Consider the following 25,450-nt stretch of genomic DNA (forward strand, 5'->3'; position numbering starts at 1 on the left):
AGAGCAGGTGAAGTTTAGTGCTTATAAAAAGAGACGCTGCTAGTCCAGGACAGGACTAGGTATGGTGCAGATTTGGGTCAAGCTTCCCTAGGCAGCCAGCTCTGCTATTGCAACAGCACTAGCCCTGCAATTCCATCTTGCAGGCTGCCTTGGGGAGCTGGGGTTGCTGTTATATAGTCAAATCTCCATCGGGCACTTGGCAAGGGAGCCTAGGACCTTCCTCTTATGGCCGACATGGATCACGTCTTTGTGAGGAGGGACCAGCTCCGTGCCAAGGCTGCTGTCCCACTACCTCTCCACCACGCTGCAGATCTAGTTTATAGAAGTAGTTTTCAGAACTTCAGGAAGAAACAAGATTGTGTGGTCAAGTCATGAGAGTGGGAACATGGAGTCCTGGGGCTTAGCCCCAGCTCAGCAGTTCCCAGCTGTGTGGCCATGGGTGAGTTATCTCCCAGCCCCTGACCTGTAGAATGGGGCTAATACATTCTCACACATCACAGGGGTGGTGAGGCTCCATGCTAGTTTTTATAAATCGTCTTGAGATCCACAGCTGAAAACCGCTATCAAAGTGCAGTGCTATTAATTACACACACAATTCTCACAGCCCAGGCTGGCTGGAGACTCTCCGTTCCTCCTTCACACAGCCACAGAAGTGATCAGCCTCACACACAGCAGCACAACTGATGTAACAAAATTCTAGTGAGACACCCCCTGACAATCACACAATCACTTGCTAGCGCAGCAGGCCCTGGTGGCTGCAGTGCCCAGCACATTTGTGGGTCCCCATATTACGCCGATGGCTTTGCACTGGGATTTTATTGTAAGGCGGCCTTGGCTGGGAATTTTGGATACTTCCCGTGATGTTCAAAGTACTAACCCTTGCACGCTTTGACGATCGCGCTATACCACTCACTCTCTCACACACCCCCACCGATAAGGAGCTGTATTCTGCACAGGCCTGTCTCCTCCCAGTCACAGGAACCCTTTTGGATAAAGTATTAGGCCATAGGCTCCACACCGTAAACCAGGACTGACAAGTCACAAAAACCACTGAATATCTGCCATTCTGCCCCAGGCAGGGGAGCCCCGTACAGCTTTGTCATTAGCCGAGGGCACAGCTCCTGAGAGCATACACTGAATTGGTTTTCCTTTCAGTATGAAACAGGATTCAGTGTGAATTACTGTAAGTGGGATAAAGTTAGGGATAAGCGACTCATTCACTAAAGCCCCAAACCTGCCGTGAACTCCAGCTGGGCAGACCCCTGTCCCCACACAGAGCCCCAGGGGCTCAGTGCAAGCATCATCCCCTCAGAACTGATTACAGGATGGGATTCTAAGATAAAAGCGAATGGCTCTCTTTCCACAGCTGGGAAATAGGCAGCTGTGGGGTCTCTCCCCATTCGTGTTTCCTCGATGGAGCCACTTGCAGTCTACATTTTAAAAGTTTTATTTCCTGCACCTACAATGGAGAACATGGGTAAAAACCAACAACAGTTTTCAGAGAAGTAGAAACTTTCTGAGTGCGCTCACTGAGAGGGGAAGAATACAACAACATAGCCCAGAACATTGATAACACCTTTCCCTCATTAAGACATACCAGCCCTGATTTTGATTAATTCACATAATAATTTTGGGCAGATTTCTAGTTTCAAAACCACCTCCACCAAAAGCCTTTTACTATATCCATAATCTCAATTTGTTAAATATTTGAGAATTCACATTACGACCAAATCTCTATTACATCCCTCTATTAACCCATTACTAGAGAGCTGGATAGACAGAAATCTCTAATTTCACACACTGCAGGGAGAAGTCTCCTAAAAATGAATGTGAGCTACACTTTATCATCCTTTCCTGGTCTTACCATTTACAGTGCCCTGATTCCTTTCCCTCCTTTTGTTAAAGAAAGTTATCTAAATTAGCCACACAATGTGTTTATTTAAGCAAATGCTCTAAAATCTGCAGAGATTATCTATAGTAAACGAAGCAACATCATGAACTAGGTTCTTAAGAATTTTTATATCTTTTTCCCGACATAAATGAACATTTACTACAGTCCTATAGCTGCAGTTCCCAGCAACACAGAAGTGAAACCAAATTCCCTTATTCTATCAACCCATATTTTGATTTGTTCCGTTTATTCCAAAGGAAGCTTTTATTTACAAGAACCACCCTTGTACCGCCCATTCATTAAATATACAGAACAAACCGTCTCTGTTATCCTTCCCCATTACCACCCTTTCCTTCTATACTAGGAATACTTATGGTTTTGACATCTTCAAATAATTTTAATTATTGGTGAAAGACTGTTTCTTGGGCTACTGAGGAGGAGTGGGCTGGGGGAGTTGGGCAGATATTACTGGCAGTCCTTCATATTGTGTTTTCATTTGTGAGCTAGGCTGATCCTATACTCTGGGCACTAGAGAGATTTCTACAAATACACAGAAACAAATAAATAACCAGTGCCACATATTACCAGCAGATCTGCAAACAATACAAAACCTGCATGTTGCCACTAATGCCACCTAATCAATATTTTAATCTCGTTCAAAACACTGGAAGCTCACTCAGGGAGACAGTGTTCATTTTTCAGGTCTAGGAGAAAAGGGCAGGATCTAAGATGTATCCATTATAACCTTCTAACGGTCTTAAAACCGGAAGATAACTAGATTAAGTAGTAGACTCTAATTTTCCAAATACTGGTCTAGCATTCCTGTAACTTCTATTTGTGTCTCTCATCTAATCACTACATTTCAAAAGGAAGCTTCTTTAGGTCAGTAAATGGAGCCATTCTGTCAAACGTTTGCCTTGAAAATGTGGTATTTTCGCTTTCCATACACAAGGGGACGAGCACAGCTACCGACTACACTTTACTGAGGGCGTGGCTACACTTGCAGATGTAGAGCGCTTTCCGTTAAACCCGCCTTCGGACAGCGCATTAGGGAAAGCGCTGCAGTCTGTCCACACTGCAAGCTGCAAGCGCACTGGCATGTCCACATTTGCAGCGGCACTGGGAGCAGTGCATTGTGGGCAGCTATCCCACAGAGCGCCTCTTTCCAATCTGGCGCTGTGGCTTGTGGAAAGTGGGGGGAGCGCATGGGGCATTCCGGGTCCTGTCCCAATGCCCTGTGATGCATTGGTTCACATCCCAGCAATCCCTCTGCTTCTGTCCACAATTGGCGCCATCTTTCAACAGTTTTTGTACCGCGCGCTCTGTCTTCCCTTTCGGTCTGCAGGAATAGATCCCGAAGTGCTGAGGAGTATGCAGACGAGTCACGCCAGCACATTGTGTTTGGCAGTCAAGTTATTCCTTATGATCCAAAGTGACAGTGAGGACTCCGATGATGATAGATGCGAGTAACGCATACGACATGACATTGCTTGTGGCTTTCACGGACATGCTCACCGCCGTGGAACGCCACTTTTGGGCTCGGGAAACAAGCACTGAGTGGTGGGATCACATCGTCATGCAAGTCTGGGATGACGAGCAGTGGCTGCAGAACTTATGGATGAGAAAAGCCACTTTCATGGGACTGTGTGAGGAGCTCGCCCCCACCCTGCGGTGCAAGGACACGAGATTGAGAGCTGCCCTGCTGGTGGAGAAGCGGGTGGCTATTGCAATCTGGAAGCTGGCAACTCCAGACAGCTGCCGATCGGTCGCTAACCAGTTTGGAGTGGGGAAGTTAACTGTTGGAATCGTGTTGATGCAAGTTTGCAGGGCCATTAATCGCATCCTGCTCAGAAGAACCGTGACTTTGGGTAACATGCATGACATTGTGGATGGCTTTGCACAAATAGGTTTCCCTAACTGCAGAGGGGAGACAGATGGCACGCATATTCCAATTCTGACACCAGCCTCCAAGTACGTTAATCGGAAGGGCTATTTCTCTATGGTTCTCCAGGCACTTGTGGATCACCGTGGGCGTTTCACTGACATTAACGCAGGCTGGCCCGGAAAGGTGCATGACACACGCATATTTCGGAACACTGGCCTGTTCAGGAAGCTGCAAGCTGGGACTTTTTCCCTAGACCAGAAGATCCGAAGATCATCATAGGGGAAGTCGAAATGCCCATTGTGATCCTTGGAGACCCCGCTTACCCTTTAATGCCATGGCTCATGAAACCCTACACAGGGAGCCTTGACAGTAGCAAGGAGCGGTTCAACAACAGGCTGAGCCAGTGCAGAATGACTGTGGAGTCTGCTTTTGGCCGTTTAAAGGGCCGTTGGCGCTCTCTGTATGGGAAGCTGGACCTGGCTGATATCAGCATCCCCGTGGTTATATCCGCGTGCTGTACCCTCCATAACATTTGTGAAGGGAAGGGTGAACGATTCACTCAGGCATGGAACTTGGAGGTTTAACACCTGGAGGCTGAATTTGAACAGCCAGAGAGCAGGGCTATTAGAGGGGCCCAGCGCGGGGCTGCAAGGATTAGGGATGCCTTGAGAGAGCAACTTGAGGCTGAAAGCCACCAGTAATGTCTGGTGCCCTGCACAGGAGTGCAGTGCAGTGCAGTGGTTCCAATGTTAGTAGGAATCTGTGTTTGCTACGTATGACATGCTGACTTGCGGTGCCTGTTGCTTTCCTGGGCTAAGGTATCTTTTACATTATGCAATAATAAAGAATGTTTTCAAAGCAAAAAAATCCATGTATTGAAAAGAAATAACTGCTTGGGAAACAGAAAGGGCAAGGGGGTGGGGTGGGGAACGGTACAATCACAGGTTTGGGTATGTCCTGTTCTCATACGCAGCCTTTCTGTCTGGAGTGCTGTGCAATGAGTGCTGCTCTTCAGGATGGCTGTACTGCATGGTGATGGGGGTTGAGTGCGGTAGGTCTGGGTCGTAGTATTCAGGGCTGGGTGGTGAAGCTACAGGTGTTGGAGGCAGCTGGTGGCGATAAGAACCCGGATGTTGGGGAAAGTGGGTTGGAGGTGACATGGGGGCACAAGAAAAAGAGTTTTGGGACAAGGGCTGCGGGCGGGGGGCAGGCGCAGTAGTGCTCCATCTGCATGGCTACGAGCGCCAAGCGGACTGGATCCAGGCGCTCCATGATGCTTAGCAGCCACTCTGTGCTTTGGTGCTGATGATCCGCATTCTGTTGGTGGACCCTTCTTTCACTCTCCCGCCACTCCTGCACTTTTTGATTTTCATTAAGGGAGTGCTGCATGACTTCATTCAGCATGTCCTCTTTGCTTCTACATGGCCTCTTCCTGATTCTTTGCAGCCTCTTGGCTGGTGATAACATGGATGGCTGAGATCTCAAAGTTGCATCTGTAAAGGCAAAACGCAACACTTGACAGACGCAGCATTGTTCACACCAGCCAGAGCAATGATTCCCCTGTACTTAAGGGCAAGCACAGTCTACACAATAGCATAACTTGCCCATCCCAAAGCGAGTGCACATAACCCCCAGGAGCCCCAAAATGGTGAGTAAGCACAGGGTCAAGGGGGACTGATTCTTTCATGGCTGTACTGTCCTCTGGGTTTCTGTGCCTTGGGGAAAGCCAACAGCGGCAGGGGGCCCTATACTGAACACAGTCCCCACATTTTCTACAGGAGTTCGTCCTGAAAGATATTTCACTGTTGAGGGTGACCTGGGAAGCAACGGAGGGTCTTCTACTGCAGTGTGGCTTCCGCCCTGGCCCATATGCAGCTTGCCTGTGAGCAGCAATGGTCCCCCCGCCCCTCACAGCACAGTGGCAGGGACATGTTAGCCTGACTGGGACAAGGACCACAGTGGCTCTCCCATGAAACTTGTGCGAGCACATTGCCCAAGTGCTGGATGAGACCTTTGAAGAGATCACTGAGGCCGATTACCACGATGTGAGAGAGCACATCAACGCCCTATTCCACATCGAGGCGTGCATGCGGCTCTATCCCTCCTCGCCCCAAGAGCCCGCACCGAATAACTTCCTTCCCAAAATAAAAGCCGCTTACCGGGAACCTCCTTTGGTGTTTGTCCTTCCCCAAGCACCAGCCACCGTAACTGGCTACCTTCCTCCTGGCTTGAGAACAGCTCCTGGCTGCATGCATCTAGGGATGCCGGGGCATCTTCCTCCGCCAGAGCACCCTTGCTCCCGCTTTGCTGCTCCTCCTCCTCCTGTCTTGTTGGACTGGGCTCTGAAGTGTCCATGGTGATACTCGGAGTGGAGGTGGGGTTGCCCCCAAGTATTGTGTCCAGCTCTTTGTAGAAACGGCAGGTCGCGGGGGCAGCACCGGAGCAGCTGTTTGCCTCGCGGGCTTTGCGGTAGGCATTCCGCAGCTCCTTCACTTTAACCCTGCACTGCAGTGCATCTCGGTCATGGCTCCTTTCCATCATGGCCCTTGATATCTGCCCGAAGGTATCGTAATTCCTATGGCTGGAGCGCAGCTGGGACTGGTCAGTTTCCTCCCCCTAACATTGATGAGGTCCAGCACCGCGCCGTTGCTCCATACTGGGGATCGCCTGGCGTGTGGAGGCATGGTCATCTGGAAAGATTCGCTGAGAGCACTCCACGCCTGGCTGAGCAAACAGGAAGGGGATTTTCAGAATTCCCAGATGATTTAAAGGGCGGGTCTGACGATTGGTCACCTGAGGGCAGGGCAGTAGAGTTCAAAGTGATGACCAGCGTGGCTAGAACAGGCATTGTGGGACACTTCTGGAGGCCGATCAGAGTGCACTATAGGACCAGGGCATCCACGCTGGCGCCGCAGCGCTCCGGGGGGTGGGGAGCAAACGTTATTCCACTCGCCGAGGTGGAGACCAGCAGCGCTGTAGCCACGGAGTCAGAGCGCTCTACGTGCCTTGAAAAGCGTGGACGCGTCGTGAGTTAGTGCACCCTGGGCTCCTTTACTGCGCTGTAACTCACAAGTGTAGCCAAGCCCTGAGTAAAGGAGTGAGACTACACCTCACTTCCAAGGATCAGATTCCTTATTGTGTGTTTCAGAGTAGCAGTCGTGTTAGTCTGTATCCACAAAAAGAACAGGAGTACTTGTGGCACCTTAGAGACTAACCAATTTATTTGTGCATAAGCTGTGAGCTACAGCTCACTGCATCTGATGAAGTGAGCTGTAGCTCACGAAAGCTTCTGCTCAGATACATTTGTTAGTCTCTAAGGTGCCACAATTCCTCCTTTTCTTATTGTGTGTGAACACTTACTGCTGAGCCAACTCAACACCAGACAGGACCATACCCCAAAACTCTCACCATGCCGGGATGAGCTCACAGCAGTCAGTGAGGGAACACACCTACCCCAGCACTCAAGAGGGATTGAGGCACTTTAGGTCCCCAGTATCTGCAGCAGATGCTTTTAGGGTTAATAAAAGGGGAGTCTGCTGTCCTGTGCAATGAACAGACACACTTGTGAACCAGCTTCTCACTTAAGTTCTGTTGCTGTTTCCAGTTCACATGCTTCTTATTCACCAGGTTGTTAGTGTTTGTAGGAGACAGAAGCTAACAGCAGATGGAGACCAGCCTATTCCAGACAGCCAATTATGTTCTCTGCACAGATGGTGTTGTGAGGAAGAGATCGCCTAGCCCTGGGTACATCAAAAGCAAAACCATGAACAAGTAAAAATTACCAGAATTGGTGACAGGGCAGATGAAATGCAGTTAGGAAACCTGCTCAGGACAGCAAGATCCAGTTCTTACAAGACCTGTCCTAGCCCTTTACTGTTCAACTCTTCACTCCCCTCCTACCCAATAAATGGGTAACTTCCTTCATAAAGCAGAGGATGACTCTATATTGCACCTGCCTTCACAAATAAAGAGAGTTTCCCTAGAGCAGGGGCGGGCAAACTTTTTGGGCTGAGGGCCACATTGGGTTTCCAAAATTGTATGGAGGGCCAGTTAGGGGAGGCTGTGCCTCCCCAAACAGCCAGGCATGGCCCAGCCCCTGACAGCCCCCCCAGGACTCCTGCCTCATCCCCCACCCCCTGCTCCCTGTCCCCTAACTGACCCTGGACCCTCCGCCCCTGACTGGCCCCCACCACCCCATCCAACCGCTCCTCTCATTCCCGACGGTCCCCCCCAGGACTCCTGCCCCATCCAATCACCCCTTCTCCCTGTCCCCTGACCGCCCCCAGAACCCCTGCCCCTGACTGCCCCCTGCCGCCCCATCCAACCCCCCCTCCTTCCTGACTGCTCGCCCCAGGACCCCTGCCCCCATTCAACCCCCGTTTCCCACCCTCTGACCACCCCGACCCCTATCCACACCCTGGCCCCGACCACCCCCTTGACCTCCCCTGCCCAGAACACTGGTGGCACGGCTGCACCAGGACAGCCAGCCACGCACCACAGAGACCGGGTCAGCCAGGCTCTGTCGCTGCACTGCCCCCCACCCAGAGCATTGTGCTGGCTGTGCAGCAAGGTGAGGCTGCGGGGGAGGGGGAACAGCGGGGGATGGGCCGGGGGCGAGCCTCCAGGGCCAGGAGCTGAGGGGCCGGGCAGGAGGGTCCCGCAGGCTGTAGTTTGTCCACCTCTATCCTAGAGCCCTTCACTGTGCAGCCCATGTGGCCATTGCATGAGGACGGGGTAAAGGAACTACCCTCTGGTTTTGGGTCAGTGCATTCTAGCACGCTGGCAGTAACACTCAGGAGCTTCTCAGCCACAGACCTCCGCAGCTGCGTGCAGCAGTGGGCACGCACTGCTCTCCCCATTTCACAGAGGAGTTCGTCTAGCCACAGAGAAGCTATTTGCTTAAGGCACCAAGCAACACAACAGGGAGCTGAGAATAAACCCCGGTCTCCTGATTCCAACTCTGGTGTCCTAGCCCCTGGACAACGCCGCCTCAATCACTTATAACAGCTCCTATTTCATAAGAGCACAACAGCTGTTCCAGCCCAGAGCCAGGGCGGATTTAGAAGCATGTGTAGAAATCTCATTGGGCCTCACTATTGTCCCAAGCCCATGCCTTACACGGCAGCAAGCCAGAGTGCTTAACCCTGGGAGGCCAGCTGCAAAGAGAGGAGACAGAGTCTGTTCCCAATCCAGCCCTCACCGAAACCGTTGATGAATTGGCCCCTCCAATATAGCATCCTCTAGCTCAATAAGGCCTGGCCCAGAAGGGGGGCCTCTGGGCACTACTACAACAGAAATAAAAAGAAAATGCACCATTATGTCTAAGATCCTGCCCAGGAGTAAACATCTGCCATATTCTCAGACCTTTATTCCTAGCTGGGTGCCTGCAAGGGTTATTCACTCTGTGAACTGCGACAGCAGCTACAGCCTGGAAACAAAAGGCAAAAAGGAGCCACCACACTCCTCAATTTTGAGTTACAAAGCAGAGAAAGGATAGGAGAGGCTCAAATCGTGAGAGCTTCAGCCCCTCACACAGTCAATTGGAACAGCATGTTCTCGGCAGCAGGTGGAAAATTTACTATTCTAGGCATTGCTGGTTTATAGCGGGTGTTTGACAAACTAATAAAATGAAAAATGTGCCTTAGGTACTTGAGTCAGGGTGTTTACTTACTTGGTTATTTCTCCCAAAGTGATCAATGAGAACGCCGAACACGTAGGTGTGACTGCCCCTTGCTAATGGGGTGCTCTGCTGGCTCAGTGAGCGGAAGAGTCTGGGCCCCATGGAAGGATATAAGCTGACAACAGACAGTCACATAACTGCCAGCAGCTAGGAGCGGTGGAGGAACAAGCCTCTACCCTACCACAAAAAGCATACAGTGTGTGGAAACAAAGACATGTTTACATTTTATAAAAGCAGCAGGACCTGCAGGGGATGGTGCTGGGGAGAAAGGCAGATGTGGGACTGCAGAGGAGGGGAGAGATCAGAGGGTGATTTGACAGTCACCAGCTTAGAGAGAGAGACCGAAACACTGGAAACACGTAAGGTCGCCAAGGAGTGCAGAGGGAAGAGAGAAGGTGGCAGAGGACAGAGCCCTGAGAGGGGAAGAAGAGGAGTCACAAAACGCAACCGTTCAGGGGCAGTAAGAAAGGAACATCAGGGAAGCCCAGGAGGCAGCGAAACCTGAGACGAGGATGGTCTGTGAGCTAAAGAGAATGGAACAATATGCTGACTTGCCTAGATATCCAGCTGTGACTAGAGAGGGCAGAAACCAGATGGAAGTGAGTTAACAATAGAACAGGAATAGAGAAGATGGAGGCAAGGGGGATGGACAACTGTCCCAAGGAGTCTGGAGGTTAACAGGAGGAGCAAGTCGCAGCAGCAGCTAGAGATGAAGGGGAGAACAAGGGAAGGTTTTTCCCAAAATGGGGACAATAAGGGCAATATTTGACAGGCTGAGGGAATGGAGCACAGGTGTGGGATAAGGAAAGGGGAAGGAGGAGAGGACAATAGGCAGGAGAGAGCTGTCATGGGGACACTCAGGTGGAAGAATTGAAACACTTGAGTGGTGAGGGACAGGGTGTGCAGGGAAGGTGAGGTGTGCCCCAGCTGGAGAATGCTGCTCTCAAACATCAAGAAGCTGGAAGAGGGGAAGGAAAATGAGGAGAAAATCCAAAGTGGAGAACAGCTGCCAGGGTTGGAAGCTTAGGAGTTACCTAGGGAGGGGGGCGGAGGGTTGCCTAGCAAGGAATAGGACCCATTCCTTTACACCTTCTACACTTGCAGGAGACAAGACCTTGGTCAAATCCTGATGTGCACATGCTACAGGTAGGAAAACCAACGTGATCCCCCAAAAGAGAATGAACAGACCAGGAGGTCATTACTAGCAGCTCAATGGCCTCAGAGAGTTTAGAACAAAAATTTGCACATCCCTGCTCTTGGGCAGGCTACGAAGAACAAACGAGTTCAAAGCTCCCCAGAGACTGGAGATTCTCCAGTGGACTCCACAAACAGCTTCTTTCTTCCAGCTGAAAGGAGAGGCTGCACCATAAAACAAGTCCCATACACATGCCTGATGCCCAATTCCTACTGTACAGGGAGAGCTGCTCAAGTCATCTTCACCCTTCTGCAGAGGTTGCCAATCAGCAAGGCCTTCGGCCATTTACAACATACAGGCCCAGCAGCAAGTATGCTTTGAGGCCTTACCCATTAGATGGACCTTAAGTGAATAATGAAGGGCCAATCTGCCTGACGAGAACCTCAAAGTACGAGATAGGGTCACCAAGGTTTGCAACACTAGAATTCCCTTCTCCCCCATATACACCAAAGCGCTTCAAGGCTTGTTTCCCCTTGCACAGTTGCGGGAGCATGCTGAGGTTTTGTTTCTGCTCTGACACACCCCTGAATGTGTTGCCTTATTACATAAACTAATGGGGTGTTTTTGTTGAGGTGCTCAAAGAAAGCCAGCGCCGGGTGTATAAATTACATTATTAGAGTCTCAGCAGCTGGGGGCTGCTGAAACCGAGCACTTCTGACCTAGAGCACCCTTCCCTGTGCAACTCACCTTGAGAACTGGCATCTCCTCTGGAAGGACACAGTACCCCCCCCCCCCCCCCCCCGAACTAGTGACAGGAGCCACGTAGCAGCAAAAAGGAAGCAGTGTGAAATATTGTTTAGAGACCAATATCCTTGAAAGCCACTTGACTCCTTTATGTGTCTTCTGATTTCCCCCCATCTTGAGAGAGGTTTATAGGTCTGCTGCATGCTCTTGACTGCTACTGAAAACTGCATGGGGAATGAGTGGTGCAGAGGAACAACAAACACATGGCTGAAGATCAGGTCACTGCTGCATACACATAGTCCAATGGGGATTAAGCAAATGTCCTCATCTGCATGAAGGAGTTTGGCACAGAACCTCCAAAACTCAAGACAAGGAGATATCTGTGAAGATGATCCATGATGAATAGGTGCCTCTTTGGCAGAGCATGTCAGCAAATCCAGAGAGGATCGGCTGAGATCAGGAAAATGCCTCTGTTCTAGCTGGGAAAAGAGAGAGAAAGGACAAAGTGCTGGAGCAAAAGAGAAGAAAATCAACTCTTCAGTAGAAAGGTTTTATTTTTATTTGGTTAAATGGGCTGTAACTGCACATTTCTTAAGTACACACCAGATAAAGAGTTCACTCTGCAATTCAGAGGAGGGCAGTTCACTGTCAAATAGACTATTCCATTCTGATAGGAGAGCAATAAAACCTCAGGGCTACTGCTGCCAGCAACCAAGAGAGTCGTAATCCCTTTCAGGTACAGCCTGTGCTTAGAATCAAGACACACCTGAATATTTGTGTTGGTTTGCATTCCAGACCAGGATTCCTCTCTTGCCAAAAGAACTGGTTAAAGTAATGTTGCAGACGAAGTGTCAAATTCTATAGGTAGCTTGGAAAAGCAGTTCAGACTGACACTACACTGGAGCAGATGTTCCAGGGAAATTCTTCTAGTGCCCCCCCACCTCCCCCCAAAATCAGACATTTTAAAATTTCTAAGACTTGATTCACCCAAAAAAGGTTCCCAGAAGCTGAGCCTTGCAGAATTTCCCCCAACTGCATTTGTATCAACCATGATTCCACACAGCCAAAATCCGAACAGTGGGATCAGTTTATACTTTCCCCAAACCTATACCCTGGGAAGCGTTCCTAGATTAGAGAAGCCTTTTTGCAAAAACCCACACACCACTTCCATCCATTTCACAAGTAGACTACAACACTGCTACATCCAAATCCTCAGAAGCTTCCCAAGAGCTTCAGAAGGAAGAAAGTCTCCTGAGAGACAACCTGCTAAACTGGTTTTGTTGTCAGGGCTTAGTTTGGTCCTGCCTTTTCTGCAAATTGCTGAGACGCTACCTTCATGAGATTGTGGATAATGAACAACTTGAGCAATGGGCATTGCCTGCAGGTAGTAGAGTCCTCATTTCAGTTGATCCACGCTGCACATACCCTGTAATTTCAGTCAGCATTGGTTAGACTGCACTAAAAAAGCCAGTCATTTCATTGTCATGCGGCATGTACTCTCCAGCTAGCGTCACACTTGTCACAAGACAGGTCTAACTCACCCAGGTCACCCAGATGGCCACAGGGAAATGTGGTCATTAAGATATTTTTCTTTTCCATTTCATAGTTCAAAACACCTGGAGAGCTCTCTCAACATTTCCAAATGAAGAAATGTATTAAATGAGTCACAAATAAATTCCTCTTTTCCCCAAAGACATTCCCATCATCCTTGGAAAGTTTATTGGAGAAAAAATTCAATTTAGGAAATTTAGCCTTTAGCCAAGAGCTCCCCTGCTGGTGTTTCTCGAGGGCTTGGAGTTAATAGTCCACACTTCTCATGGTGGCGATGTTGCTTGCTAACCTGCGGGGGAAGCTTTTGGCTGTTTGCCTGTAGTCTTCTGGTTTGGTCTTCAACAGTGTTACAATGTTTTGTAGTGTCTTTGAAGGCTGAAGTCCGAGGGCATCCATCACATTTATCAGATAATCTACAAGATTGAAGGACAAAATGTATTTAAACAGGCAATGGTTACCATGTCAAACACTCCCCAAAGTAGAGCCATGTAATAGAGAAGCCTCCATGGCAATTCTGCCCCCAAAGCACTACACCAGATGTCCTCTGTCCATCAGCACTAGTTCAGACTAACTCACAGCACCTGAAAAGCGGCTGGAATCTAGTTACGCTCCCATCTTACATTTTGGATCTTCGGTTACTGCTTTACGTGATCCGTGGTTTTGGTCAGAGGAATGGGGTACATTTCAATAACTGCACAGACTAACAGGAGAGGATTCAATCACTTCTTCTCTCCCTACCCCCTCAACACCTGTTGGAAAGGCCCAGCTTCTCCAAGTGTCCAGGAGACAAGTCTTGCCAAAAACAAAGCTGTCGGGTTCCAACTCTGACCACTTGGTTTATTTCTGCAGCTTTACTAGTTGACATGTCACTGAGAGAGTGACTTGGGCTGCAGTCTGGCACACGCCCTTAGTACCAACAGTGGGGAACGATGGGCTCTGAAATTGAACCGCTAACCAGCCATCTCAGCTGTTAGCTGCAACGTCATCAAAAGCCTTGATATGCAAGATATCGAGCAGCTCCTTTAGGAGCTGTTATCCCCCAAAGAGCCCACTAGGAAATGACAGCAAACCGCACTGCTTGGGAGCTTACTGGCACACTACAGGATTGGGGTCTAGGAGAGTAAGGCCTGCTAGGGAGAAGCAGCTCACTAGACAATGTATGTTCTGCGCTCACCAATGTCTGTGGCTAGCTGCTTCGCTGAGTGAAGGGTGAGCTCTGGAATCTGCAGGATAACTTCACAGTAGGTTTGCATTGTAGCTCTGGCGACGGAACCTAGCCAGTAGTCAGCCATATTGTCCAGCTCAGGTAACTCGTCACCTGAACAGAAAGTTCTCATTAGCCATCAGAACCCCTACTCACCTGCGCTTGCTCAGTCTGTAGCTGGGGGTGAATTTTGTGCTAGGTAAAAGAAAAAGTCAACTTAATCTGAAAAACTTTAAGGTACTGGAACTTAGACAGAAAGCGGTTCTCAGACTGGTCTATGGAGAGTGGGTTGGTGACTGGTGCTAGCTCTTTGAGTTGTTATCAGCTGCTATCTCACATTAAAAGGTAGCTAAATACACAACACTCTTTCTTCATGTTACTCATCCTCATTAAGTCATTTCCACAGAGATATGAGGCAACCATGCACAGCAGTGGGCTGGGTTCCGGCTAGCACTTCTTCTCTAATTCAGACATGGAGAAGCCCTTCAGTAAGCAACAAAGGTCCCTGCAGAACGGATACATGCAAGGCGTCCTCTGTTCATGGCGACGCGCGAGGCGTTTTGAAAGCTAATGAAACCCTTTTAAATATGAAAATACTTTAACGAAAGAAAATCATGAACATCACAAGCTAAACCACACATCGTATTTTTAGCAAGCTACAGGAGGAAAAAGGTAAAGAACAGAATTATCAGACACAGATGAACATGATTAGTTGGGGAAGAGTCAACATTACTTTTGTAAAGGGACATCACACCTCACCAATCTACTAGAATTCTTTGAGGAGGGTCAACAAACATGTGGACAAGGCGATCCAGTGGATATAGTGTAATTGGACTTTCAGGAAGACTTTAATAAGGTCCATCACCAAAGGCTCTTAAGCAAAGTGAGCAGTCATGGGATAAAGGGAAGGTCATCTCATGGATCAGTAACTAGTTAAAAAGACAGGCAATAAAGGGTAGGAATAAATGGTCACTTTTCACAGTGGAGAGAGATAAATAACTGTCCCCCAGAGATCTGTATGGGACCAGGGCTGTTCATCGTGTACATAAATTATCGGGAAAAAGGGGTAAACAGTGAGGTGGCAAAGTTTGCAGATTATACAAAATTACTCAAGATAGTTAAGTCTAAAGCAGATTGTAAAGAGTTACAAAGGGCTCTCACAAACTAGGTGACTGGGTAACAAAATGGCAGATGAAATTCAGTACTGATAAATGTAAAGTAATGCACATTGGAAAACATAATCCCAACTATACATACAAAATGATGGTGTCTAAATTGGATGTTACCACTCAAGGAAGATCTTGGAGTCACAGTGGATAGTTTTCTGAAAACTCCCGCTCAATGTGCAGCGGCAGTCAAGAAAGCAAACAGAACGTTAGGAACCATTAGGAAAGGGAGAGATAACGCCACTATATAAATCCATGGTACACCAACACCCTGAATACTGCATGCAGCTCTGGTTGCCCCATTTCAAAAAAGATCTATTAGAAATGGAAAGGGTCCAGAGATGGGCAACAAAATGAACAGGGGGATGGACCAGCTTCCACGTGAGGAGAGATTAAAAAGACTGGGGCTGTTCATCTTGGAAAAGAGGCGATTAAGGGGGATCTGACAGACTTTATAAAATCATGACTGGGGTGGAGACAGTGAACAGGGACGTGTCATTTACCCCTTCAGACAACACAAGCAGGAGGGGTCACCCAATGAAATTAACAGGCAGCAGGTTTAAAACAAACAAAAGGAAGTATTTCTTCACACAACGCACAGTCAGTCTGTGGAACTCATTGCCAAGACTATAACAGGGTTCAAAAAAGAATTTGATAAATCCATGAAGCATAAGTCCATCCATGGCTATTAGCCAGGATGGGCAGGGATGTGATCCCATGTGCTGGGGTCCCTAAACCTCTGACTGCCAGAAACTAAGAGTGGACGATGGGAGATGGATCACTTGACGATTGCTCTGTTCTGTTCACTCCCTCTGGGGCACTTGGCATTGGCCACTGTCGGAAGACAGGATACTGGGCTAGACAGACCATGGGTCTGATCCAGTATGGCCGTTCTTATGAAGAACACAAAGCATCAAGCCATACACTGCTTCAATTGGCAGTGAAAACAAATGTCCATAAGAGATTAAACACCGCAGACCAAGCCACTTTACAATTTAACACTAAGGGGATGGAATGAGGAATTCAAGTTACAGGTGCTTTCCTTCAGCTCTCACGGAGGTCTGGGTGATCTGATCAGCAACAGCAGAAGGAAGAGCCCTTGATAATCCTTATTTACGCCAATCTGGGTAAAATGGCAGGTTGGAAACATGAACATTGTGTATAATTATTGTTCGTTATAGTATGTCTAGTAAACTGCTCAGGACCCAGCTCACCCCCACAATATTCCCTCCCCGCCACCCCGTGTATCACAGGTGGGAATGCACATATCTGCACAGGCATCCATGTCAGATGAGCAGCTATTCAGGCCAGCTTTCCATGCTATGTCAGGATACAAGCACAGAGGTAACAGAATTGAGGGACAGGTCAGTGGGGAGCATTGAAGCCAAAAGCCTCATTTGAGAGGTCTTTGAGAAACACGAAGGCGGGCCAAAATGTAGAGCTCACAGGAGCCTCACTCCTGCCAGCTACAAGAGTTTGAAGAGGACTACTGATACTGTAGTGACTGAAGTGTTTTCCCTGAAAACACCACCCACCTTCATCACACTCAGGGCAGTGCCCGTCTGCTTCAGCCAGTCACATACCAACAGCTTATGGCTGTGTGGATGCACAAAAGCCAGGGGAGCACAGGGAGTCTCAGGAACAGAAGGGAGGACAGCAGGGAGAAGGGGAGCCTAGGATTTGACAGGATGCCACAAGCTTATTTAACAGTAAGCCCCAGAGCAGGGTTATGGGGCCAGAGGGCAAGAAACAGGGATGGTCTCTGCCAGGCTATGCATTGACGTTATTCAGAAGAGACTCCACCAAAGTGGTGAACTTGTTTAAGTGTGACCCTCCCTCATTTAATACTTTAATTAATCCTCATTCTTGGCACTCGTGTAGTGCTGTTCACCCAGGCAGCTCAGAGCACTTCACAAAGCTGAGGAGCAAGTAGTGTTTTCCCCATTTTACAGATGCAGTGACTGAAACAGACGGACGTGAAGCGATTTGCCCCAGGTGTACAATGAGTTAGTGGCTGAGCTAGGAATGGAACCCAGATCTCCTGCTTCCCCCAGCACTCTCTCTCCACTTTTGTGTCGCTTTGTGCTACCTAGGCATGGCTTGTTATAGTGCTCAGATCACGTGATCTTTTATTAGCTAGACAAATTATCCAAACAGCTTCTCTGTGGACAGTGTTTCTCTCAGACATCAGTGGTTTGGTGCCAGTCAGAGCGGTGCTCATGATGGACATTTCAACACTGACAGCACAGCTCAGAGGGGTTTCCAGGGCATTGTCACAAATAACGAAGATTCAGAGCTAGAAATAAGTGAACGCATCAAGTGCGGCTACAATTGTGATTCAACTCGACACCCAAAGGGAACCACACAGCATTTCCCAGGAGCGCACACTGACCGTGAGACAGATCCTAGAGAACCAAATAATGCACTGGCGTTGGCATGTTAACCAACTCATCTCTCCACTCTCACACATAGCCCCTATGGGGGCTCATCCCCTCTTCAGGGCAACTTCCCTCAATACAGACATCAGCACAGCTTGACCTAAAGCTTCTAGTTTCAGTGAAGGTGCTGAAGTTTTCCTCATTAACTAGGGTCTCATTGTGAGTATTAGGGAGGGACAACCGGAAGGCACTATATGGTTATACAGTAAGGTACCACATCAGCAGGGAAATCAACCTCACATAGCCTCATCCCCGCAACTCATATCTCTGCAATGCTAAAAATACACGCTTTCCTCCAGACACCTCAGTGAATCGGTCTTGTCCTACCTTGCTCTGGTGGATACGGCAGTTTACCAGCATGTAAAGCTAGTTCCAGAGCAGAATCTTCCTGAGTAACAAATGGCTCAAGATGAAGTGGGAGGGACATAATATATTGTCCAATCTAGGATTAAAAAAAAATAAAAGAACCGTAAGCGTGACACTGAATTATTAAGGTTTGTGCATTAAGTGGGCACTTCACTGAATGAGACGCCAATGAGAGAGGACTCCCCACCTACAAGGTCTGAACACCGAGCGTGACAGCAGCTCACCAACCCACACTACGCCAGGAAGTGACGTCCATCTCTCGCTGACCATTAATTCCCTTTGTACAAACAAAAGTTTATTTTCCAAGAGGTCAAGGCCCAGTTACAGGAGCAACCATGGCAAGAAAGACTGACACACAGAGTCCCAGCTATAACTGCATTGTACTCTGGGCGGGGGCACAGCTCAGAGCACTCTGCCTTCACCCACTGGTGCTCTGGAGGGCAGACCGAGTCTCATTAACATCTCTTTTACTGAGCTCACGTTGCGCTCTCTCGTCTACACAGAAAGTCCAGTTTTGTGGGTTTGAGTTTAAACGGCACTTGTAGCTTTTTGGCCATGCAGCAGCTTGGTTTTGGGGCCACCCAAAGAGAGTCTCACTTGGTCTCACTCCATAAATCATGCTCCCATCTCAATCACAGGTTAAAGAGTGCCTTGGGAAAGAAAGCAGATTTTCTACATCTGAACAAGTCCCAGAAGCCCCTCCTGGGCCCAGAAAGGCTCAAATTCCCTTTGAATCCTTACAGAACGAGACCCTAACTGATGCCATGATGTGCTTGGTTTAAAATTGCACTCAACTGCTGCCAAAGGTATCCATCACTCTCACCAATCCCACCAGGGCCTCTCTCAGGCAGTCTGCATCAGCAGCTTGGTTACACGAATTTGGTGGCGGGGTGTCCCCTCTCTTTTCTTCCTGCGACACTGCCCACGAACCTTGTGTTGTAACAGAACCCTCCCAGGTGGCTGAAGTTAGAAATAAGTGGGGAAATTACCCCACAGCTCAGCAGGCGACCAACTCTTGGTATCTGCATGCGATGGGAAGAGGCAAGTTTCAGAATGCCAACACCAGAAATGAACTGACCGCATCCTACGGCCTCAGGTCCTCCCTTCAGCTGCTCAGCTGGGGCATACCCCTCAGGGTCTCTTCCTTGTGCACGTCTGAGAGTGAGACATGCAGAATGAGAGCAGTGCTGCCCGGGGCACATCACAGTGAAGAGCAGACATCCTCCTGTTTGTCAAATTACACTGGGGGTGGAGTGAGCAACCAGCAGCCAGTAGGTCAGTACAATTCTCTTGAGTATCGGACTGATCTTTGCTCACTGGCACAGGCTTCAGAATTACTGCCCCCGGCCCATTTAGAGAGAGAGACGATAATGAGAAGCAGCAGCTGGAAGAAGTTCAGGAGCAGTCCTCAAGCCTCTGCTGGTGAGTAAGGATTAAACAGATACAGCCAGCAAGGCCAACCAGTGAGACTCATGGCCCCTGTTCACTCCTGGCATCCCAGCACCAGAAGATTATCGCTGCAGCAGAAAGGGAGACTGGAGAGGCTCCCAGGTATTGAGGGGAAAAGAGATCAAGCTCTTTTCAAGTCAATAATGACACTAAGTCATCCCAGCAAACGGCAGGGACTCCAGCCCTCTGTGCTCAGTGTGAGTACTCTGCTGAGCTAGCCTCTCCAAGAGCTGCGTGACTGAAGAGATACTGAAAGACGCCACTTTTCCATAGTTACAACTAGGAAGCAGGGGGTGCCAAGGACTGCGGCAGAGTAACCCACCCCAGTACAAGTGTTAACACAACTCAATAGAGAAGTCATTTTCCACCACCTTTCCTGGGCTATCCAGAAACCTTGGTGCTTTCCTGGCACCCTTTACAAGAGGTCCCTCTCCAACAATTGCCTAAAATCCTCATAGAGTGGTGTTCAGAAATCCTAGGAGTAGGAACCTGGACCAACAAAACAGCAACTCCTGCCCTCATACAATGAACAAAAATACTGTGACAGCCAAATTACAGAGTCCCCCGAGATTCGGCCATTTCTAGAAACTATCCCCATGTGCTCTTACGTTGCTGATGTACTCAAGAGGAGTCAGACTGAAGTTTGGCAGGTCATCTGTTAGTGTCTCCCCAATGCCACCTGAGCTCCAGCCCTAGGAAGGAGTAAAGCAGAGAACCAGTCAACGCTCTCTTCAGCCAGCATGAGTAGCAGCCCCCAAGAAAGGGAGTGGGGTCATATGGTAACAAGGATCGGGATTGCCAGTGGACTCCTAAAGAAACCAAGGACTGTGGAAAAACCCCTCCTCTAAAACACTCCTCTAAAACCTTGTACACAGGTTGAAATTAATTATTTTCACAGAAATGTCGGAACGCTGGAGCCACAAATCCCAGCGGACGATGCAGTGGTGGGGGTCTGTGGGGCTCTCCTTTGAAGCAAGAGCACAGTTCCAAGAAGGGAGTTTACACCCGCGAAAACAGAAATCCCGGTAGGTGTGAGGGCATCCAATAGAGAGGCAATGAGGGTTTACTAGTCCCAAGCTCCCATAAAGCGTGGGGAGAGATCCATGCTAGGTTTTCCCACTAGCTATACTGGATCAGTGGAATCATCCAGGGAACTTACCTCCATCCTGGAAATCAGTAAGAGCTGCTGTTTGATGCGAAGAAAAACAGAGTCAAACGCCAGCTGGTGAGCTAGCTGGTTGAGGTGGGTAAGGGCAGATCGAGATGCGGACAACAGGTTGTGGTTACTCGTCCCTTTCTCCTAACACAGAAAGGAACAGTTACATACAGATGCCACTAAGCTGATCATAGGAGGCCTAGGTTAAAATATCAGAAAGCAAAGGTTTTGATTGGGCTCAGCACAAAGGATCCTCGTCCCGCAAGGGCCAGACACGTTACCAATGGAGAGCACTACCTCTCCTTCCTACTCAAGGCCCCTAGGGAGCAAGGTCCCTGAAAGGGGGCAGGAAAGGGTGGCACCCTCCACCACCACATCCCCTCCACACCAGCCAGCAGACCTGGTCAGGCACAGAGGGGAGCACACCTGTAGCTGCTGAAAGGGTGGAAGGGGAAGAGCTGCCACTGCAGTATGCACTCCCCACACAGCAGCACGCCCTCTCCACACCCCATCCAGTACAAACCAAGGCTTAACAGTCACAATCCAACCGAAAGATCTTCCCTGGTTCCGTATAACTCCTTTGGCCATTTGCAGGAGGGGCTGGCAACAGCACAGAGATTTTGTTGCACTCTGCCAAGCAATCACTAAAAGAAACCTTAGATAATATAATCCATTTGCTCACTAAAGCTATTATGAAGTTACAGAAATGAGGAGGAGGAATACAAACATGACCTTTAGATGACCATGGACAGAGGGCACAAGCAACTGGCCTGCTGTGTGGAATCACGGAATAGCTTTGCACAAAAAGTTGGTACAGAGAAGGCTGAATACAGAAATGTGACTATGTTATTTCTACACAAGTCAAATGTGTAATATTGAGGGTATTGATGCATGAGTTATATGTAATTTAAGTACCAAAAAATTCAGGACACCCTGGGAAAATAAGGAAGACACAACAAATAACTTAGCTTTATTATTACAAACGATCTAAGGAAGACAAACAAACATAAATTAGATCAGTACTGAAGATAACTGGAGTTGCTTTGCCCTGTTCACAGATGCACACATGAATGCACATGCAGAATTACACACAGTTCAGGATGGGTACACCAGCAGAGTGTAACTTGCTGAGAAAGTCTTGGAAAGACAATGACCAGACTTGGAGCTCAAGGTGGCCCTCAAATACAAACTATCCATTGCCTCTTGCCTTGGGATATCTCATCTGAACTGCACACACCCAGAGCTCTGTACTTCAGAGAGAGGGAGTGAGCCCAGAGCCTCACAGCTCTGGACATTTCGTTCTTTTGGGACTGGGGTGTCTGGAGACTTTGGAACGCCCCTCCCAATCAACAGGCTGCTGTTATGGAGGCATGTGACCAGGGAGTGGCCCCAACTGCCAGATGTGTCCCGAGCAGCACAGCAGTCCTACCTTTAGGGTATGGAGTGTTTCCATGAGGCTGGCATACTCAGACGGAGTCTCCTTCAGGAGGGAATTGTATTCCTGCCAGGGGTTCTTGACTAAGCTCTTCTTCTCTGCAGAGCTGGCATCCTGAAAGCCAGACAGACTACAAGGGCTGTAGGAGTCCAACAGGTACTTCCCAGCAGTGGATAATACCCTGAAACCAACCAACACGACTAACAAAGTTACAAGCAAACTCCACTGAAGTTGGCACTGGGTTGCTCCAAGACAATTCCTGAGTTTCTCCCACGGCCCCTGCCCCAGCCCTGCATGGAGCTTCCCCCATGGTCCTTCTGGGAGGCCCCATCTCAGCATCACCAGCTTTACTGACACACAAGGCTCCAGCTTGAGAAATAAAGCAAAGAACAGAGCTAATGTGCCCCTGCCCTCCACATGTTTTTTTAAACTTTGACTAACAAGTTAAGCAGCCTCTACCGGGCCCTGAGGTTAGTCCACTCTGCGCTATCATGGTTCACCCCCTCCCTACCACAGTTGGCAGAAATGGTGCCATGTGTTGCTCTGGGTGACCTCCACCTCACTCCAGCAGCCAATCTTGGCACATAAGTCCCAGAGGGAGCCCTCCAGGGCCAAAGGAACGTCTCTAAGGGTATGTCTTCACTACCCGCCGGATTGGCGGGGATCGATTTATCACATCTAGTCTAGACACGATAAATCGACCCCCGAGCGCTGTCCCGTCGACTCCTGTACTCCAGCGCGGCAAGTGGCGCAGGCAGAGTGGACTCACCGCGGTGGAGACATCACGGTAAGTCGATCTAAGTACGTCGACTTCAGCTACATTATTCATGTAGCTGAAGTTGCGTAACTTAGATCAATCCCCCCCCCAGCATCCCCAGTGTAGACCAGGGCTAAGACATAAGGTAGCCATTCCACAGATCTATTGGCAGCAGAAACTTGCTCCCACGTGGCAATGTGAGGATACACTGCAGCTTCAGATATCTGTAGGGACTCTAATAAGCTTGCAGCATGCCAGAATCTCACCCCCAAAATCAGGATGGGAGACAACCCAACCACAAAATCAGTCCTAGGTAGAAGGGGTTAAGAGTTGGGGCATCCTCTGTAAAATGTCCCCTTACCTGCTCTCCCAGTCACCCTTTGTACACTGCAAATGAAGTTCCCATTAGCTGGTGATTTACAGAATCCTCAAGGGATAAGCAGAAGCCTCAGCACCACAGGGCATGCTCCTTTTGTCTGGCCTGGTTATTTACCTAGCTCCTGAATCTCCTGGAAGTCACTAAGATGGCTCCTGATAAGAGAGACGCTGCACGTGGGCTTTGTCAATAAGCTGCTCATCAGAGCTTCCCAACAGCAGCAGCAAGTGGAAACTTTACTGGCTGCATTTCCTGCCTTCCCAGGAACAGATGCGAGTACCTCAATTCCACACAGCAAAGCATCTAAACTGTTTCACTCTGCCAGTGCATGCTCTTCTCTCTATCTCTAACCATCCCTCATTAGAGAGCCCAGCTTCATTTTGTAACCCCATAATGTTTGAAGCTATTGCCTCCTTTATTTCCCCCCCCCCCCCAATTTTATAGCCCATTGTTACACATTTGGGTCTTGACCGGGGAGACCTAGGTGGACTGGCGGTGTACACAAAGTCACTACTTTTCCACTGCCGTTAGCAAAGTTCATTGGCTCTTGCGTTCCTTCTGCAGCCTCCATACAGACGGAGCACCTTGGGGTTTGGTTCCTTTTAACTGGATAGACACGTATACAGATTGCACGCTAACCCAGCATTTCCTACCTGTTTGCTAGCTGCTGCTCAAAGTCCCCGCACTGCCGAAGGAGTTCACCACAGGTAGCTATTATCCTGGGAGGGAACAGAACAAAACACACCACACTGTGAACCTGGGGGAGGCAACACACAGGTTCCCAGACTCTCCCTCACGCCATCTAGCCTTAGTATGCAAGTCTCTGGGAATAAAGTTCATCACTGGATGATTAGAGGGAGCTCTCCCCATGGTAGGAATCACTTTTTCAGCTTGGCAGTTAATATGATGCTCATATCCTCACTCTCTCCTGTTGATGTCACACTGTAGCCAGGTCTGCACTACACTCATCTCTGAAATACTTCCCACCATGGCTAACACCAGCTCAGCTCCAGTGGTCAGAGCCCTAGTGGCTGCAGCTATTTTAAGTGATGTATCCTGCTCTGAGCAGAATCAGTCAACATACTGCTTAAAATGCCAACAGCCACCTAACGCTCAATCTCCACTAACACTTCCACTAATTTAGATGCCATGTAGACATAGCCCTATGTCAGGGGAGGGCAAACTTTTTGGCCTGAGGGCCACATCGGGTTTCCAAAATTGTATGGAGGGCCAGTTACGGGAGGCTGTGCCTCCCCAAACAGCCAGATGTGGCCCAGCCCCCAACCGACCCCCCCCACTTCTTGACCCTGATGGCCCCCCCTGGGACTCCTATACCATCCAACCCCCGTTCCCTGTCCGCCCCCAGACCCCCTGCTCTGACTGCCCCCTGCTGTCCCATCCAACTCCCCCCTCTCCTTCCTGAGTGCCCCCCCCGGGACCCCTGCCCCATCCAACCACCCTTTCTCCCGGTCCCTTGACTGCCCCCCACCGCCCCATCCAACACCTCCTCTCCTTCATGACTGCCCTCCCGGGACCCCTGCCCCCATTCAACCCCCCCCGATCCCTGCCCTCTGACCGCCCCAACCCCTATGCACACCCCCGACCCCTGACCACCCCCCGCCCCCCCCTGCCCTCTATCCAAACGCCCCGCTCCCTGCCCCCTTACCACGCTGCCTGGAGCACCGGTGGCTGACAGCGCTATGGCCAGGCCGGGCGGCCCCGGGCCGCCGGGGGGGCCGGGCGGCCCCGGGCCGCCGGGGGGGCCGGGCGGCCCCGGGCCGCCGGGGGGGCCGGGCGGCCCCGGGCCGCCGGGGGGGCCGGGCGGCCCCGGGCCCCCGGGGGGGCCGGGCGGCCCCGGGCCCCCGGGGGGGCCGGGCGGCCCAGGGCCCCCGGGGGGGCCGGGCGGCCCAGGGCCCCCGGGGGGGCCGGGCGGCCCAGGGCCCCCGGGGGGGCCGGGCGGCCCAGGGCCCCCGGGGGGGCCGGGCGGCCCAGGGCCCCCGGGGGGGCCGGGCGGCCCAGGGCCCCCGGGGGGGCCGGGCGGCCCAGGGCCCCCGGGGCCGGGCGGCCCAGGGCCCCCGGGGCCGGGCGGCCCAGGGCCCCCGGGTCGGGGGGCTCTGCCGCTGCGCTGCCCCAGGAGCTCGCAGCCCCCACCACGAGCAGCGTGCCAGTGGTGCAGCGCACTGAGGCTGCGGGGGAGGGGGGACAGCGGGGGAGGGG

General features: G+C 50.2%; 2 protein-coding genes across 10 annotated transcripts in view; one reads left to right on the forward strand and one right to left on the reverse strand.

Moving 5' to 3' along the window:
* The window catches only part of LOC102932510 (amiloride-sensitive sodium channel subunit beta), a 47,269-nt gene extending 43,777 nt beyond the window's left edge, over positions 1 to 3,492 (forward strand). Inside the window, exon 14 of the mRNA XM_037910367.2 lies at positions 3,237 to 3,492. The gene's annotated coding sequence lies outside the window, so the exon portion shown is untranslated. The remainder of the gene's footprint in view (positions 1 to 3,236) is intronic.
* COG7 (component of oligomeric golgi complex 7) overlaps positions 1 to 25,450 on the reverse strand; it is an 81,959-nt gene that overhangs the window by 40,509 nt on the left and 16,000 nt on the right. For 5 of the 9 annotated variants that reach the window (XM_043524391.1, XM_043524390.1, XM_043524392.1 and 2 more), the window contains exons 12-16: positions 23,887 to 23,952; positions 22,095 to 22,281; positions 20,669 to 20,809; positions 20,118 to 20,201; positions 18,022 to 18,136 (exon numbers count right to left, since the gene is read on the reverse strand). In XM_043524391.1, coding sequence (XP_043380326.1) covers positions 18,022 to 18,136; positions 20,118 to 20,201; positions 20,669 to 20,809; positions 22,095 to 22,281; positions 23,887 to 23,952 — 593 coding nt within the window. Of the gene's footprint in view, positions 1 to 11,871; positions 13,300 to 14,060; positions 14,205 to 18,021; positions 18,137 to 20,117; positions 20,202 to 20,668; positions 20,810 to 22,094; positions 22,282 to 23,886; positions 23,953 to 25,450 lie in introns of those variants that run through there. The other 4 variants (XM_037910364.2, XM_037910365.1, XM_043524396.1 and 1 more) reach the window with 2 other exon arrangements.

The sequence above is a fragment of the Chelonia mydas genome, chromosome 10 (assembly GCF_015237465.2).
Source record: "Chelonia mydas isolate rCheMyd1 chromosome 10, rCheMyd1.pri.v2, whole genome shotgun sequence".
NCBI classification, from domain to species: Eukaryota; Metazoa; Chordata; order Testudines; family Cheloniidae; genus Chelonia; species Chelonia mydas.